Raw genomic sequence first — 17,729 nt, forward strand, 5'->3', positions numbered from 1 at the left:
GATAGCATCTATTGATTAGCCAATCTACCCTTCACCTGATCTGTTTGCTTGGTGCATTTTTTAAAAAATTACTAAACTAACTCCAATTAATTGTGACCATTCTTTTGCTACAAAGGGGAGGCTGAGCAGGCTCTTAGTCATGGGGACATTTCAAATCCTGCGCAGCATAAACAGTAAAATTTTTATAAAGAAAAGCCTTGCCCAACTTCATTAGAGGCTTTAACTCTATGATGTTTTACTTATTTTTAAAGATAAACCTGTACTTTTGGAGGCAGTGATGTATATTTTCATTGGAACCGTGTGTGTGTGTGTGTGTGTGTGTGTGTGTGTGTGTTTCACCCAATCCGTGTGTCCTCAAATACTGACCAAAAGTATGGGAAACCTTCTAAAACATAGTTTGGGGCAGTGGGGAAGGGGGAGATCCAGTTGCACTACCTGAATTCTGCTGGCATGATGTCTGATTTTACCCACACAGTTTAAATTACTAAAGGCTTAACACTGCTCAGTCTATTTATGTTTTTCTCTCATTTAACACGCTCCAAGTCTGGTTGTTTTATCATTATTTCTTTCAGACATCATCTGGGAGGAGGGAAAAACAGAAGAATTCAATTTGCTTTATTTCTCATTTATTTCTTTGCAGGCTAGTAGAAAAACAGGCAGTTGATCAATATAAGATGTGCCAAGCAGGCTTGAATGGTTATTTGTTTTGCAGTTTCCAACATGGGAATTAATGATTTTTCAGAACACTTTGGATACCACAAGCCATTCTCAATTCACATATATTGAGGAGCTTAGCAATGTGGCTTATGAATTTCAAATCAAAACATTTTTTGAACTATACAGCATTTTGAGAGTTAGAATGGTATAGTCATTTGAGTGTTAGATTAAGACCATGGTTTGAATCCCCATGAGCCATAGAAATGCAGTGGGTGACCCTAGGCAAGTCACACTCTCCCAGCAATGACAAATCTCTAAATAAATCTTGTCATGAAAACCTGTAACAGGGACGCCATTACTGGAGTATCTAGAAGGCATATAACAGCAATACAAATTTTAAAATAATAACAAAAACAATAAGTTTACAGAGAACCAAAAAGACACACCAGAGGCAGGAAACTTTTTCTTATCAAACCAACTTTGTGAGCATTATTCAGATAAATCTATTGAGGCTGAAAATATGGCTATATTAAGAAATATTTTTAGTCTTTAGCAGGAAGTGGAAAGGAATATTTGAAACACATATATTCACTCGAGCTGGAAAAGTCTTAGATTATGGTGGAATAAAGGGTAGCCTATTTATCTAGAACTGAGATTCTCAGATTAAATGTATGGTCATTGTATCCCTTCTTTTACTTCCAAATTTGCTTTCTTTGGTTTTTCTGTCATGAAGTCTCTTCAAGATGCTGATGAACTTTAGTACACCACTTTATTATCAGAGAAAAGATGGCCAATATTTTATGACTAGGAGACCATTTAAGAAGGCTGCAAGTGACATTATTATTATTATTATTATTATTATTATTATTTACGTTAGTTATATCCTACCCTTCAGCCCTAAAGGCTGTCAGAACAGCTTACAATTATTATTTTAATAAGACGGTTCCCTGCCCTCAGCCTTACAATCTAAAAAGACAAGACACAAAAGGAGAAGGGAATGGTGGTGGGGAAGGGGATCAGGTCCAGCAGTTTTTCTCTACCTCTGAGGCCTGAACCAAGGCAGATAGACTGGAGGGAGGGCTCTTCTTCTTAATCGAGGCCGGGCCGAATGGCGTTGGGCCTGTCCTTTCACTCCCACCAGGCCAGAAGATGACAGCTGGCAAGATTACAGTTGGCCCTTCTTATACACAGATTTTTTAATACATGGATTCAAGCATCTGCCATTTGAAATTGTTCAAAAAAAAGTATAAATTTCAAATATCAAACCTTGATTTCCCATTTTTTATAAGGGATGCCATTTTGGTATGTCATTATATTTAATGGGACTTGAACACCCATGGATTTTGTTATACACGTGGGATCTTGGAACCAAACCCCAGTGTATAACAAGGGTCCACTGTATTATCTTATTGCAGTTAATATAGATCACACATCATTTTCATGAATTTCATGGATAAGCAAATTGAATTGGCAAGTTTCACCAATTCTATAGTATTTTATTCAGTTTCACTCAAATTGCAATTGTGCACTTTGTAAAAATACTGTACATACAAGATTGAAACTCCCCCCCCCCCCTCATAAAAACATATCTCAGGAATTATAAGGCCAGAAGCACCAAATCTACAATTTGTATAATGACAAAGACTGGTTTGAAACATGTTCTAGGAGACTTATTTATGTACCCTCTCCTAATATGTATGGGAATTCTTTTGTTTCATCTCCATTGTTTCTTAGTAAATAATAAATATGCAAAAATGCAAACTAAATACTATTTAAAGTACTTAATGTGCTTGGATAAATAGAAACTTTTAAATACCAAACTTTCAATTCCCCCCTTCCCCATGCACATGTGTGTGCATGTGTGTGCGTATCTCAGCAGACTGTTGTTCTCTTTTAAAATATGTAGTTATGATAATTACTGTGAATTACTTCTTACTACTAGAATGCAGATTACTTTGCAGATCATATTAACAAAAAGCCTGTAACTAGTTTTGACCCCCACTGCCAGAAGCCAATACATGATACTATAATTATTGGTCATGTAAATTAATTCCATTTGCCTTTCAGCAAACTGTCATTTAATCTTTTAACATTCATAATTGCTACATGAACAAGAACTGCCACTCAGTAAGAGATGCAGAACACAATAATGTTAAGATAATGAACATTTATCTGGCCCTCAAATTGCAGGGGGGGGGGGGGGCACTGAATATTCTCCAGAAGAACCTGAATATTTTAATATATTAATTTTAGATAAGTTGCTTAGATGTAACTGTAGTTCTTCAACTAATATATTCATTTGCAGATATGGTTCTGCTTCTGTGCAGAGTTCTGTCCAAAACACACTGGAGCTGACAAGTTTTTTTGCAGGTAGTCAAAACCTTCCCTTATTCTGCACACTCAAGGTGTGTGATAGTCACCCTTCCCATTTCTGGAATTTAGGACAGGCGTGATGTTAAAAAAAACAGGAAGAAAAAGTAGAAAACTTCCTGTGGAAGGGAATGGAAAGTGGGTTATATGAATGTTGATGACTGTTCAAAGAACTACAATTACAAGTAAGCATTTAGCTTATTTCTTCATGGTCTCTGTGCATCACACACATGGTAGATTATTAAGCAGATCAGAGTGAGCAGTTAATACAAAATACCACAAAAGAGAGCACTGTTCATCAATACACAGCTTCATCTTGGCACATAGTGAAAAGCTGCTATCAGTTCCAAAAGTAGTACAACTTGAAGAAAAGAATTAGGAGGAAGCAAAAATACTGGAATAATGCTCATATAACATGGAAAAATCTGTAACTGAGCAATCTCATAGTATAATGGAATCATCACGATTACTCACATAGAAAAACATTGTGCTGATACTGGGAAACACTGCTTCAATACATGCTGTATAATAGCCATCTTTAGGGTCAAAAGTCTGAGGCTGCAGTTGACCAATAGCACAACTAAAACATTGGGTCACTGAGAAGCACATATTGAAACCAGATGAGATAGCCAAGGGCTCAGTTGTTTTTTTTTAATGAATTGTTTGATGACAGAACAAAACAATAAAATACCAAAATGATACTGAAAGGAAAGCTGTTTACTGAAACTGCAACCAAATAAATACTTATGGAGCAGCTGGGTAGGACTCCAGAGTATAAAGAATACATTAAATAAACCTGCAGTGCATCCTTGCAACAGGGAAGAAACCAGTCAAATGGTGCAAACTATAAATAAATTTAATGTTGGTTAAAGGATCAAGGAGACAGTTTCCTCACTGCCTCTGGTAGGTGCCATATTTCTGTGGCAAGTGTGAATAGGGTAAATTTATGACACTATGGCGGATAACAGACCACCACTTACGAAGCGCTCTGTGCGTGCTAGGGTTAGGAAGGGCCGTGCTAGGGTTAGGAAGAGTAGCCCCTTCCTAACTGGCCCCAGCCCCAACACGCGCGGAGCGCGTTGTAAATGGCGGCGCCCATCCACATGGGCGCCACCATTTTGACGTCTTGGACACATAGTGTCCAGACGTGACGCGGCGGAAGTGATGCCGCGAGGGCACGCTTCGCCCCTCGCAGCGCCACTTCTGCGTTTTGAAAAGGAGCGCCATTTTGGCGCTCCTTTTTCGCTGCAACCGGAAGCCTCGCGGTCTGGCCACTGGGGCTTCCCTCCACAGCGAATGGCGGCGGCGGGAGACCGGCCGCTTGAGGGCGGTCTGTAACCCGCCTAAGAGGCAAAGCAACTGTCCATATGGATAATACACTTGCCCCATTTCTTAGTACATCAGATCATAAGAGATGCATCACCCAAGCCATCGTTTAAGCCATAAAAAAACACAATGGAATGTGGCTGTGTGTCAGCAAAATAAATCTGCACTTTATCATTCTCATTTTGGCTATTTGTCTTGTCCACAGACAGGCTAGAGAAAAGGCACAAACATGATGCCCAGTTCAGGCACACAAGACTGAATGCCCAAACTGATGTCACTCCAACTCCACTGCAGAATTGGGCTGATGATTCCATCATGTATCAAAGAGCTTCAATCAGCAGTGGATAAGATTAAAGGATGGTGTGAAGTTGCAGCTGTCTGCAGAATTGTCTTGACACTTGATGAAATTCCAGAGCTGAAGTTTGGGGTGGGTGGTGAACAGTTAATAGAAAGTTAAAGTGACAGAAAAGAACTCTCCAAGCCCTGGGATGAAGGTATGTAGGTACCTGAAAACTAGGAAATGGAATGCCTGCAAGCCTGAAAATTCTCTGTTCAAAAAATAAGTTCTCCTGGCCTGTGTATTTAACCATTTGAGGAAATCCCACTAATCTAAGCCAGTCATGTTACCAAAAGGATACAAAGATTTGTCTGTTGCTTCATAAGGCAACAATCTTCATTATGAACAATCTTAGTCAACTTATCTTCTGTAAAATCACTGGAGAAAGTGGTCATCTTTCATAGAATAGCTGGTATCTCAACATGCACATTTAATAGCTTTCATGCAAGACAGGGTTTCTGTAGAATTGAATTGAAGGGAATTATATAAACATTTTGTCTAGACTTATTCTGCACTCCCTTCAGCAGTAATACAGTACTGGGCTGGAAAGTTAAACAAATGAAAAAAAAACACTCATCTCTTGAATCTGAATTGTGTGGATGTTCAAAGGACAGATGATGATCCCATGACTCCTTAGCTGCTTATAACCAGAAGCATAGGAACAACTAGTGCCACAGACCTATCAGAGAGTACCACCTGAAATCACTTTGCCAAGGCTGCCAAATCTGAAGTCAGATACTTGCTCATGACAACCAGGATATGGACTTCTATACTCTGATGGAACAGCAGGATCCTGATAGAATTAGGAAGATGAGAGGATAAGGACACCACCATGTTGCACAGTGATGCTGAACTGGACTCAGGATACTTCAGATTTGAAGGTGAATTTCCTTTTGTAGGCTCAATAATAAGCACGGTAGGTATATCTGATGTTGTTGAATATCTGATGTTGTTGAATACCAAAGTTGCACAGAATGCCTGTACCACTGGTACCAAAGCTAGATATGGTTGAAAAGAGATGTGTGTTGGTACCAAAGAGAATGTGGCTTACACCAATGCCTCACTTCGTGTAGAAACTGAAGTAGTTACTGAAGGTATGACAGTCAGTAGTAAAGATAAATAAGCAATGCCAATGATGTAATGATACTCAAGACCTAAATTAAGAACATGAAAAACAGATGCTCAAGTTATCCATACAGGTGCTTTACTAGCTTTGGTATGTGATACAAAATTTTTCAATGACTACAACAATTGTGACAGAAGTGAAAGAACTGGTCTAAAAATCTTAAATGAAAAAAAAGGCTACATACTGTAGTTCAGTCATAGAGAACAATCTGCCCTCCAGATGTCAATGATGAACTTTCATCAACTCCCTAGTCAATGCGATTTTGTTGGTGAGTAATGATGACAGTTGTAATTCAACATCTACAGGTTCCCTATTCATGCTCTAGGTGAATTAAGTGCCACAAAGCAAAACAAAAATAAAATTTAAAAACTATAAATTGAAGCAGGGATTCTATAGGAAGAGCTGGGACAAAAGGGTTAACTTTGGGTCCAAACAGACAGGCCAAAATAAAGCTGCTTCAGGTCACTTTGGAGGTATGCTGTTTAAATTCTGCATGCGTCCTACAAGGCCAGAAGCCACGCCAAATCCATGCTCCAGTCCTAAGGACTGTAGTGCAGCTTTGGCACAGTTTCTGGCATCTTAAGATGTGTGTGTCATTTAAACAGCATACCCCCAAAGTGACCCAAAGCAGCTTTATTTTGGCCTGTTTATTCAGGTCCTTTAATTACCTGTTTCAAATAATCCTCCTAGGCTTTGGTAGCAAGTCCTCAATACTAAGAGTTGAGGGTTTACCTTGGATACTTGAGGTCTAGTCCCTTGAGAATACTTTGGAAGTAAGTTGCCATTTTCAATAGTAAAAGCTGTCTATGTTGTCTTATATTTCACTGCTTAGGAAGGGAAATTAAACACTTGTTTAAAAATAAATTCTCTTGACAATCAATATATTAAGGAACAGTGTTTAGTCTTTTGGTTTACTTTTAAATTCCTTTTATTTATCAGTAGCATCAACATCAATAAAGAAAAAATGTTTACAACAATTCATTAAAGATTGCTCTATTAGATGTCATTGTATTCCTTTAAATTGAATTTAAATATATTCAAGATTATTCAAATCAAATCAATTCTCAACTCAGGTAACAAAATAGGGAAGCTTTCATTCCTTCACTATTTCCTAGTTTATTTCTTTATATAAGGCCACAGTTATAATGGACTCTAAAGAATTCACTGCTTTTAAACAAACTACAACACAGTTGGCAAAAGTTGGCTATATAGGACGTGCTTTAAAACAGTTTTGGAGCACTACTATAGTGTTACACAACACAATCCAAGTTCTTTCTTATTGAAAAGAACAACAACAAAAAAAAAATCACTCCACAGATCCACAAGCCTCTTTGTGCCACTAATATTTCCAGCTGACAGTTAGGTAGTACTGTCATCTTTTAAGCTTTCACAACTATTCAAACTATTATGTTATTCTTGTATTTATTTTAAACATTTGCAACGACAAATTGCAAACATAGGGAAAAACGTGTATGGTCAAACCCCATTAGTTTCAATGGGGGAGTGTTTCCGTGTTTAGCACGGTGTGCGTGCCATTCATTTTCTAGCGGCTTAAGCTTCCGCATAAGGTTAAAGCCATGTATAGCGCACCCGCATATGGCGCGGACATGCTGTATTAGTTAGGGAAAAGTAAATCTTACCTTGTCAACTCCCAAACATTTCAAGGGTTTTTCTGGTTCTCTGTCTTTCTTTTTCTCTTCCTTCTTTTTTTCCTTCTCCTTCTGTTGAAAAGATATTATATTAGCAGGTATTATATATAACATACATTTAAAATATCAATACCATATTTGCATCCAAACTTATTATTTAAATCACTATATCAGAAATGCACTTATCTCAGTGAGGTATGGAGAGTTATATTAAAAAATATATACAGTGGACCCTTGTTATACGCTGCGGTTTGTTTCCAAGATCCCCTGTGTATAACAAAATCCGTGGATGCTCAAATCCCATTAAATATAATGACATAGAAAAATGGTGTCCCTTATAAAAATGGAAAATCAAGGTTTGATATTTGAAATTTATACTTTTTTTGAACATTTTCAATACGTGGATGCTTGAACCCGTGTATAAAAAATCTGTGTATAAGAAGGGCCGACTGTATAGACTTATATGTTGCTATCATTGGGTTGTACTTTGAGTCTCATAGCTACTGTAATATCTGATAAATTGCCATAGCTTTTGCCCAGATACTTTCTTGGAAGTTCACAGAACTACAAAAATAGTGTTTGAGTAACTTTGGTCAGCTTTCACCATTGTGAAACGTTATTTCTATGCTGACACTAACAATGAATAGACTAAAGGAAGTCCCTCTTAACTATGATTAAAATTTTCACTTCAGACACAAGTACCTTACTGTGACAACCGGAGGGGATGGTCTTGCCTTTCCACTGCATTTTTGGGGGGTGGGGTGTGTGAATAACAACTCCAACATGACATTAGATTTAGGATACTGCACTTCTTACTTTAACTCCTCCTGCTGCAAATATAATATTTAAGCTGAGTTCAAGGAAGGCAAGTGAAAGTTGCCAAACTGCTCCTCATTGGAAACTATTTGTAGGGAAGAATTTATGACAGGAAATACCCTATTAAAGCTTAGTACAAAATACATTTGTTTAGGATTGGACACAGAATACAACAAAGAGAAGTAAAGTATGTAGTCTACTGCAATCACCAAAGACACACTAGTCACAGGTCCAGGAGTGGGTGACTGTTAACCTTTTCCAATATTTTGGGCTTCTCTTGGCCATTTTAGGCCCAAGAGAGTCTTTTTCCAAGACCTGGTGCCTGGGGTGAAACTGCCCCTCATACCCTCTAAGGAGCACTGGGTTTTCTTTTGTTTTGTTTTAAAAAGTTGCTCACATATATGGCCCTGGGGGCTGCAAGCAGCCAGTAGACCACATTTCCCCCACTCCTGTACTATTGAACTAGTTCCTTTTCAAAATTAATTTTAAAGACTTGGTGAATGTAGTTAGAATAGCACCACCTACACATATCAGACATGTGATGTTATTTAAATAAAGGTTAATAAATAAAGGTTAATAATAATAATTTAAGGGAAATTGAGGTACAGTTATGAAGTAATGCTTCTAAAACAAGACTCAAGAACATGCATAAAGACAAGGAGCAAGAAAAGACTCAAATGTTACTGCAAAATAGCAGTGCAAAGAGATGGAATACTGAAGCAACCAAAGCTAAGCTGTGAAAGTTTAGCTGATCCATTTTCTACAGATGAAATTAGAAAGAAAGATCCAATAGTACTTGTGTTATCATTTTAAATTCCACCTGTCTTCCTAATGACAAATCATGATACTGGCATAAAGCATTTACTGCATGTTAACATCCATGTAAACTATAGAAAGCATCTACATCATAAGACAACATGCATACAAGCAAGAGGAGATACCTCTATTTTGCTTTTCTCAGAAGCAGCTTGCAGAGAAGGAGAGGATGCCAGAGGCTGAGGAAGATCAGAGGAAGACATCTGTACAGATGAAAGATGAGAAAAGGTACCAAGGCAGCTTTAACTACCAAACATAGCCCATCTTCACATTTTATTGCTTCCTATTTACCTCAGAAAATGCAGATGAAATGTTGAAGAGACAGAAGAAGGGTAAACAAATAATTTTAAAATGACTGATGTAGGAGACTACATATTTAGGCTAATGTTGCTAATAACAACATAAATCATTTTTTTTTATTTTAAAGATCAGGCAGGACATCCTGAGTTCAACCTAAATAGTTAGATACACAGCAAATGCACAGATTATGCAGAAGAGTAATCTCTTCATCTTTTTTCATTTCACTACATCTTCTTCAAAAGGTGAAGAAATGATCAGGTAATAGTGCATGTTTCATAGATGAATTCACTAGAATATAAAGTATGAAATAAACTTAGATAAGATCATATCACAAGCACAAGGAGAAATAATTAAGTTTCATCTATTGTTCAATTTTATTCAGCATACTGTTGAAATATTAACATCCCGAAGCTGAAAAAGCTCACAGTCCCATGAGAACGTGGAAGGCAAAGGGGGCTTTGTTCTTGTTCATTCTAACAGAATTATTTATTTTCCAAATAAAATGAAGGAACTACTACATGTGTAACTTTCAAATAAAAGCTTCTATTTGAAAACAGAAAATGGTAGTTAATAAGGAATAGCCTTCTAACCATAAACCACTAAGCATATTATAATGCAGTTTGTAGAGCCTTTTCAACAGCTCTACATACAACTGCAATCAGCAGGATATTTAGAGTTTTACTCACAGTATTATTCAGTCAGTATGGAACAGATGTCATTATCACATGAAAATGTATTTTATTTAGAAGTATTTTCAGAAATTCCCATTCTTCCTAATGTGCAATGATGATCAAGAGACTTGAGAAAGCTCTTTGTTACTTGTGAGTAGCAATAAGCTCTTGGGTTTCTGTAAGAAGGAATTCAGGCGGCCAGAGATGATCCAAATTTAAACAAGAACCAGAAACCAGGTAGGTAAAACAGCTTCAGTATCATCCCTTCTTGACAGCCCTTCCCACAACACTCTGCCTTTGCGCAATCCTCACCATAGTTTCTATCTCTTGTCCTGTGCCATCCCTTCCTTGAACATGAGTGCTTCAGCCACACAAGATAAGTAAAGTAGGAACTTGTGTAAAATCTTGTAGCTCTTACAATTTTCCTTTACTGGTCAACATACTTTATTCCCTACTCCATACACAGTAATTCTGTTCTAATGACCAGTGATTCCCAAACTTTGGTTCTTCTTATGTTTTGGCTTCAGCTCCCAGAATTCATGCTGGCCAACCTAGCTAGGGCTTCTAGGAGTTGAAGTCCACTTGGGAGACCAAAGTTGGAAAACCACTGTAATTGACAGAAGGATGTACTTTATGATTTAAGCTGTAAATAGTTCTCTGTCTGTGTGTATTCAAATCTATGGCTTGCTTAATGATCCTCTTGTGAAATCTTACTCATAGCTGTGACTGTTTGGAGTTATATTTACAAATCCTGGTCTGTGTACATTCTCATGAGTTCCTATTTGGCTTATACCAAGTCCTTCGTCTTGTGAGTTTGGGGCCTTTGTCTTTTGAATTTTAATCCTCCTTGCATGGGACTGATTCTGAGCACACAAGTTTCTACAGGTATAAAAACACATTTGTATGCATGGCTGGGAGGGGATGTTGTACAGGCCCACCTTGCTCACAGTGTCTCATTCTAAGGAGGAGCCACTCACAAAACTTAACTGTTCTACCACCATATATGCAGCTGTACAAAAAGGCTAGAAGAGAGATGTGTCTTCCTACTACAGGCAGTGTAATGTCTTGTTCTAGCCCCCAATGGAACTTTGTACAGAAACACATGGTCTCAGATGTCAGAAAGAATGGCTCCCAGCAGCATTTGTAAAACCATATCTGACTTCAGATGCTTCTTAATATCAGAAGCTGGCTGTGATACAAGTTGGGGCTGCTGTTTCTCAGTGACACATTATACAAATTGGACATAATTTTTTGTGGGTTTTTCGGGCTATGTAGCCATGTTCTAGAAGAGTTTCTTCCTGACGTTTTGCCAGCATCTGTGGCTGGCATCTTGAAGATGCCAACCACAGATGCTGGCAAAACGTCAGGAAGAAACTCTTCTAGAACATGGCTACATAGCCCAAAAAACCCACAAAAAAACTATGGATGCCGACCATGAAAGCCTTCAACTTCACAAATTGGACACTTCCTATCCATGGAGATTAGGTTCCAGATTCCCCACAGATGGAACAAACACATACACTCAATATATTATTCAATGGTCGGTGATGTATGTGCATTGCCATTGAATAATATGGGCATGGTAGCCAGTCTGCTGATATGGTGGGCTTACTGTATTTTGCACACAGAGGCCTGAATTCTACTAGCAGTCCCAAATGCTGTAGATCCATTTAATCAATGGAATGTACATAAATGTTGTCTCATCATTCAGTAGTTGATTCAATGGTTTACTCTAATTGGGGCTAAGCAATAGAATTCTGTCCAGAAATGTTTCCATTTCAGTGACTGGAATCTCCAGCTCAAAGGATTTTTTATTAGCCTCACATCTTGGAGAGCCGCTGCTAGTCAAGGTAGACTCAGTATTGGGCTACGTGATCAGTAGTTTGATTGACTGTAGTGCAATTTTGTATATTTAGATTTGCAGTTGCAGAAACAGAGGCAAGGGGTGACACAATTGCACAGAATTGCTTCATACTCTTATTTTTCTAATACACTGGCCAGTCTCTGCATTAGGAAAAGTGAGCTTATGTTTAAATGCATTTTCCAACTACTGATATAAGGTGTGGGAGCAATAATGTGGTTAGTTTTCCAGTCCATGTACTAATATGAAAAAATATTTCCCCTCATGTAACCACAGCATCTCACTGGGGTCTACCATCCCCATTCTCCCTCTTCCCACATTGGCCACTGGCTTAACCAGAGCTCTTTGCTAAAGTCTTTTCACTCCTTGCAGTGAGTTTCCATACTCCAAAAGTATCACCATATAAAGGTGATGCCTATTTAGAGGGGACACCCCAACCCCCGGAAAACCACAGGTAGGACTAGAAATGAATTTTGCATGAAAGCTTAGAGAGATGCTGCCAGTCAAGAATAGACAGCATTGGGCTAGATTCAGTGCTCTTGTGTATTTTTGAAGACCTGATGCATTTTACAGGTCCTTTTCCCGCTCTGCACTCTTCTATTGTGTTTGGACTTAGGGAAAAATTAGTTTTGCCTCACTTGGTGGATGAAAGCTCAGCCACTTCATGCAGTCTTTTTTCTGATAATTCAAGGTGGGAAGCTCAGAATCCCATGTTCTTTTAATAAGCTCAGGTCCCTCCTGCTTTCCTGTCCATTCCTGTCTTGGTGTGCTCCTTTTAGAGAAGTAACCTGGTACAGAAGTGAAAGACAGAAGGAACCTAGATAACACCCAAGGTACTTAGCCCTAATGACTGAATGAATAAGAACGTGTGCTGGTTCACTTCCCTTCTGCTACTGTGAACAACCATGAGAATTAAGTTTCTGAAGTCCTTCTGCCCTCCAATCAACAACTTGAAGTCCCTTTTCTCTACCTGTCTCTGAATTGCTAATGTAATTCCTTCTCTTCCTTTTCCCCAAGAAGTCCCACAGTCTCACATTCAGTGAACTCTGGCCCATACAGCTTCCTGGAAATGAACACATATACACCCTCCCCAATAGCTTGGTCACGCTCTGGGTCACAGAAACTTTACATTTGCCACTATGCAGGAAATGTGGAATTTCAGCTAACTTTTGCCACTTTGGACGAAGCCTGGCTTATGGAATTGTACTTTATTCCTCTAGTCATTTAATTACTAATAATGCTTACTGTTATTCCCAACTAATGTAGCTCCACTTAATGGAAATATATTAAATCAGTACTTATGGGAGTTCCATTCATTCAATTCTAGCAGGGACTAATGACAAGAGTCGGGCCTTAATATGTACAGGACCGGGTCAAATATAATCTAATAGACTCTTTAATTATGACGTCTAAAATTATATTTGCTACCCCTAGTGTCATTATAGTGTACACGGTGTTTCTGGTTCATTTAATTTAAAATCCCTGAGAAATAGCTTTTTATGACTGTGTCACTGGAACCAAGAAGATATACAAAGAGATATGGTTAAAATTTCCCTTGTATGCATGAATTCTCAGAATGTGTGTGAGTTTATACATATGTCTTGAGGTCATGTCCAGTATGAAATCATGGGCTCCAGAGGGCACCTGTACTGCAGTCAGTTGGCAGCAATGAAGGAAAATGCTGTTTAAAGTAACTTTATTAAACACACTGCTTTCCTGGAGCCATTCAGCTGATCCCTACTTAATTCTATTCCTACTCTCAGGCTGTTGCTCTGTACATTCATTCTTTGATTATAAACTATTTTTAATATTTAAAACTCCCTTAGGCAGTATTTTATAAAGAAATATGATCAGTAAGTTGGTAGAAGTCTCTTCGCAGCAAAATCCCAAGCAGTAGTGGTTTAAAAGAGACAGGTGCCTGCTACACCTGTCATAAAACCTTTCAAATAGACAGGTGACAGCAGTTTTAGTTTATTCTATATTTCTAATTAATACTTTGTGGGATAAAACACTGAGGTTGAATAAGGACAGGTTGCTTACCTGTAACAGTATTTCTTCGAGTGGTCATCTGCGAATACATACAAATGGGTTTCACTGCGCCTGCGCAGTGCTGCTCGGAACCTACTGGAATCACTGGGCAGAGTTTTACTCTGCAACATATAGAAACTTTTTGGCGGTAACTCCGCCCACCCGTTATAAGGCCCCTGCCTTCCCGCTCTTTTCCCCAGTTCCGCAATTTTTCCGCCAAGCAGGCGATGGAGAGAGCCAATGAGAGCAGGACACTGAGGGGACGGACGGGTGGGATTTGTATGTATTCGCAGATGACCACTCGAAGAAATACTGTTACAGGTAAGCAACCTGTCCTTCTTCTTCGTGGTCTCTGCGAATCATACAAATGGGTTTAGACTGACAAGCTAAGGTCTGCGGCGGAGGGAGTGTCCTGAGACCAAAGCTATGGTAAACCAAAGGTATATTTATTACAAAAAAACATCCTGAACCATAAAGAGTCAGTCTTTTGTTCATGCACAGATAAATTAGCAACAACTTTGCTAAACCTGAGAAGGGAGCAGAGGTCATGCAAGACCGATCCCATAGAAGTTGTGCAAATCAACATTCAACAGTATAAACAGTGTAAACTGTATAACACAAATACATCAGTAGTGCAATCAATGCAACCCTGAGACCAACACAGCCCTCCCGAAAGCTGCGTCTCGGATGGCCCTGGTGTCCAACCTGTAATGTTTAATAAAAGTGAGAGGTTGGGACCAGACAGCAGCCTTACAGACATCCTCCAGAGGAATCCCAGACAGGAATGCTGAGGATGCCGCCACAGCTCTTGTGGAATGTGACCGAACCCTGCCAGGGAGAGGTTTGCCCAGCAGTTCATAGCAGAGGTGGATGGTACTGGCCACCCATTTGGAGAACCTCTGCGTAGACACGGGCAACCCCTTCTTCGGTTCCGAGTAGCATTGAAAGAGTCTCTCGGACCGGCTGGAGGCAGCAGTTCTGTCCAGGTAAAACGCCAGCGCTCTCCTGACATCAAGGGAGTGTAGGCGTCGCTCCTCATCCGATGTCGGATCGGATGCTAGAGTGGGCAACACAATGTCCTGGCACATGTGGAAAGCAGACACCACCTTTGGCAAGAAGGTGATGTCCATACGGAGGACTACCTTGTCCTTGTGGAACCTCAGGAATGGTTCGTCCCTCCTTAAGGCACAGAGTTCGCCCGCACGGCGGGCAGAGGTGATGGCCACAAGGAAAGCGGTTTTCCAAGTCAACAGTCTCAAGTCCGCTGAGGCCATGGGTTCAAAGGGCTTGGATTGGAGAGCGGACAATACCGACTCCAAACTCCAAGCCGGTGTTGGTACCGACACAGGAGGATATAGGTTGGCACAACCCTTCAGAAAGCCCTTCACCAAGGGATCCTTAAAGAAAGACACCCTCCCCCCGAACTGATATTTTGCACAAATGGCAGAAAGGTAGCCTTTGATGGATGTGAGGGACAGCCCTCCGTCCAAAAGCGCCATCAAAAACTCTAGCACCACTGGAGTGGAAACCTGTGTAGGAGACAAGCCCTTCTGGTCAAGGAAGAGGCAAAATCTCCTCCATTTCAGGGCATAAGAACGCTGGGTGGAAGGTTTTCTGGCAGCCAGGATCACCGTCCTAACCGATTCCGGCAAGGCGGTCAGGGCCGGATCTTCCAGGCCACCAGCGGCAGGCTCTCGATGTCCGGGTGGAGAATTCGTCCGTCCTGGATCGAGAGCAGGTCCGGACGCGGGTTGAGACGGAGGAAGCATCTCCCGGAGAGGTGGAGAAGGGATGCGAACCACGGTTGTCTCGGCCACCACGGGGTGATCAGGATCGCCTGCGAGCGGTCCGTTGCCATTTTGGACACCACCCTGACGATGAGAGGGAACGGAGGGAAGGCGTAGAGGAGCTCCCCCGTCCAGAGGAAAGCGAATGCGTCTCCAAGGGATCCGTCGAATCGCTTCCTGGAGCAGAACTGGGGACAGTGGCTGTTCCAGCTGGTCGCGAAGAGGTCGATCCGGGGGGTTCCCCACCGATCGAAGAGGTCGCTGACCGTCTCGGGATGGAGCCTCCACTCGTGGCACACCGATGGAGATCTGCTGAGGCGGTCTGCCAGCTCGTTGTCCTCTCCGGGAAGGTGAATCGCCTGGAGGAGGACACGTCTTTGGATACACCAGTTCCAGATGCGGAGGGTGAGGTCGAGCAGGGTCCTGGACTTGGTACCACCTTGCTTGTTGATGTAGTACATTACGGTGGTGTTGTCCGTTCTCAGGAGGACCACTCTTCCTAAGACAGCAAACTCGAATGCCCTCAAAGCCTTCTCCACTGCGAGCATCTCCAAAGCGTTGATGTGGAGGAGCTTGTCTTGTGCGGACCACCTGTCCTTGACGACAAGGTCGAGCAGGTGGGCGCCCCATCCCTCCAGGGATGCATCGGTTGTCAGCGTCAGCTGTGACTGAGGCTGATGGAAAGGCATCCCGGTGCAGACGTTGGAGCCGTCTAGCCACCATCTGAGGGAAGCGGCTATAGGTCTGGGTACCGTGAGCCACTTTGAAGGTGGGTCCGTGAACGGAGAGAAGACGGAGAGGAACCAGGATTGGAGAGGACGAAGACGCAGTCTTGCCCAGGGGGTGACGAATGTCGTCGATGCCATGTGGCCCAGGGCGACTTGGACGTCTCTGGCTCTTATCCTTCTGTGTAAGATGCACGGCCTGAGGGATGTAGCCAGGGCCTGAAACCGGTCCGGAGGGAGGAAGGCTAGGCAGCTCTCGGAGTCGAGGATGGCCCCGATGAACTTGACCTGTCTGGTCGGCGTGAAGTGGGACTTTTCCCTGTTGACAACCAGCCCAAGGGAGTCGAAGAGGTGTAAGGCGAATGAGACTGCCTCGTGCAGCTCTTCCTGGGATTCGGCTGCAAACAGCCAGTCGTCCAGGTAGGGAAAAACCATGAAGCCCTTCTGATGAAGGTATGCCACCACCGGCGCCATGCACTTCGTGAAGACTCGTGGGGCCGTGGCCAAGCCGAACGGGAGCACGTTGTAGTGGTACGAGTCGGAGCCGACAGCGAAGGCGAGGAATCTCCGGTGGGATTCTCGGATCCCGATGTGGAAATAGGCGTCCTTCAGGTCGACAGTCGGGAACCACAGGCCCTGGTGGAGGAGAGGCAGAATGGAGGCCAAGGTTACCATTCGGAAGCGACGGTAGTTCAAAAACAAGTTCACTTGTCTCAAGTCCAGGATGGGCCTAACGCCCCCATCAGCTTTAGGTACGGTGAAGTACCTGGAGAAAAAGGCCCGAGGATGTTGGTCGGGCGGTAAAGGGGAGATTGCCCCCTTACAAAGCAAGGTGCGCACTTCGTCGAGAAGGGTGTCCGAGGGGGGAGTGGACATGAAGGCTCCAGTTGGAGGGAGCTCTTGGAACTCGAGGGCATAACCCCTACGGACGATGTTAAGAACCCACGAGTCCGATGTTATAGATGCCCAGGTGTTAAAATAGGGCCTCAAGATGTCCAAAAAGAAGAGGGGTGAAGGGGAGACGAAGCGCGCTGCGTCCTTTCAGGCTCTCTTCTTCCCCTGGTCGGTATCCTGCCGGCGGGACTTGCGGTACCGAGGCGGGAAGGTGCGACGGCCAGAGGAGGAGGAAGACTGCGAAGGGAAGCGCTGTCTCTGAGAGCCTTGGTGCTGGGGCTGTCGGTCCCGGGAGAAGATCCCTTGTGACTGACCTTGCGGCTGCCACGGGCGCTGTCGCTTCCGGAACGGAGAAGCCGGTGCTGA

General features: G+C 41.9%; 1 protein-coding gene across 2 annotated transcripts in view; it reads right to left on the reverse strand.

The window, feature by feature from the left end:
• SMAP1 (small ArfGAP 1) overlaps window positions 1–17,729 on the reverse strand; it is a 100,190-nt gene that overhangs the window by 39,917 nt on the left and 42,544 nt on the right. The window contains exons 5-6 of one of the 2 annotated variants that reach the window (XM_089530979.1): window positions 9,223–9,300; window positions 7,457–7,537 (exon numbers count right to left, since the gene is read on the reverse strand). In XM_089530979.1, coding sequence (XP_089387105.1) covers window positions 7,457–7,537; window positions 9,223–9,300 — 159 coding nt within the window. The remainder of the gene's footprint in view (window positions 1–7,456; window positions 7,538–9,222; window positions 9,301–17,729) is intronic. The other variant, XM_089530980.1, reaches the window with a different exon arrangement.

Source organism: Sceloporus occidentalis, unplaced genomic scaffold (assembly GCF_023333645.1).
Source record: "Sceloporus occidentalis isolate IW3139 unplaced genomic scaffold, rSceOcc1.0.p SCAF_6, whole genome shotgun sequence".
Taxonomy (NCBI): domain Eukaryota; kingdom Metazoa; phylum Chordata; class Lepidosauria; order Squamata; family Phrynosomatidae; genus Sceloporus; species Sceloporus occidentalis.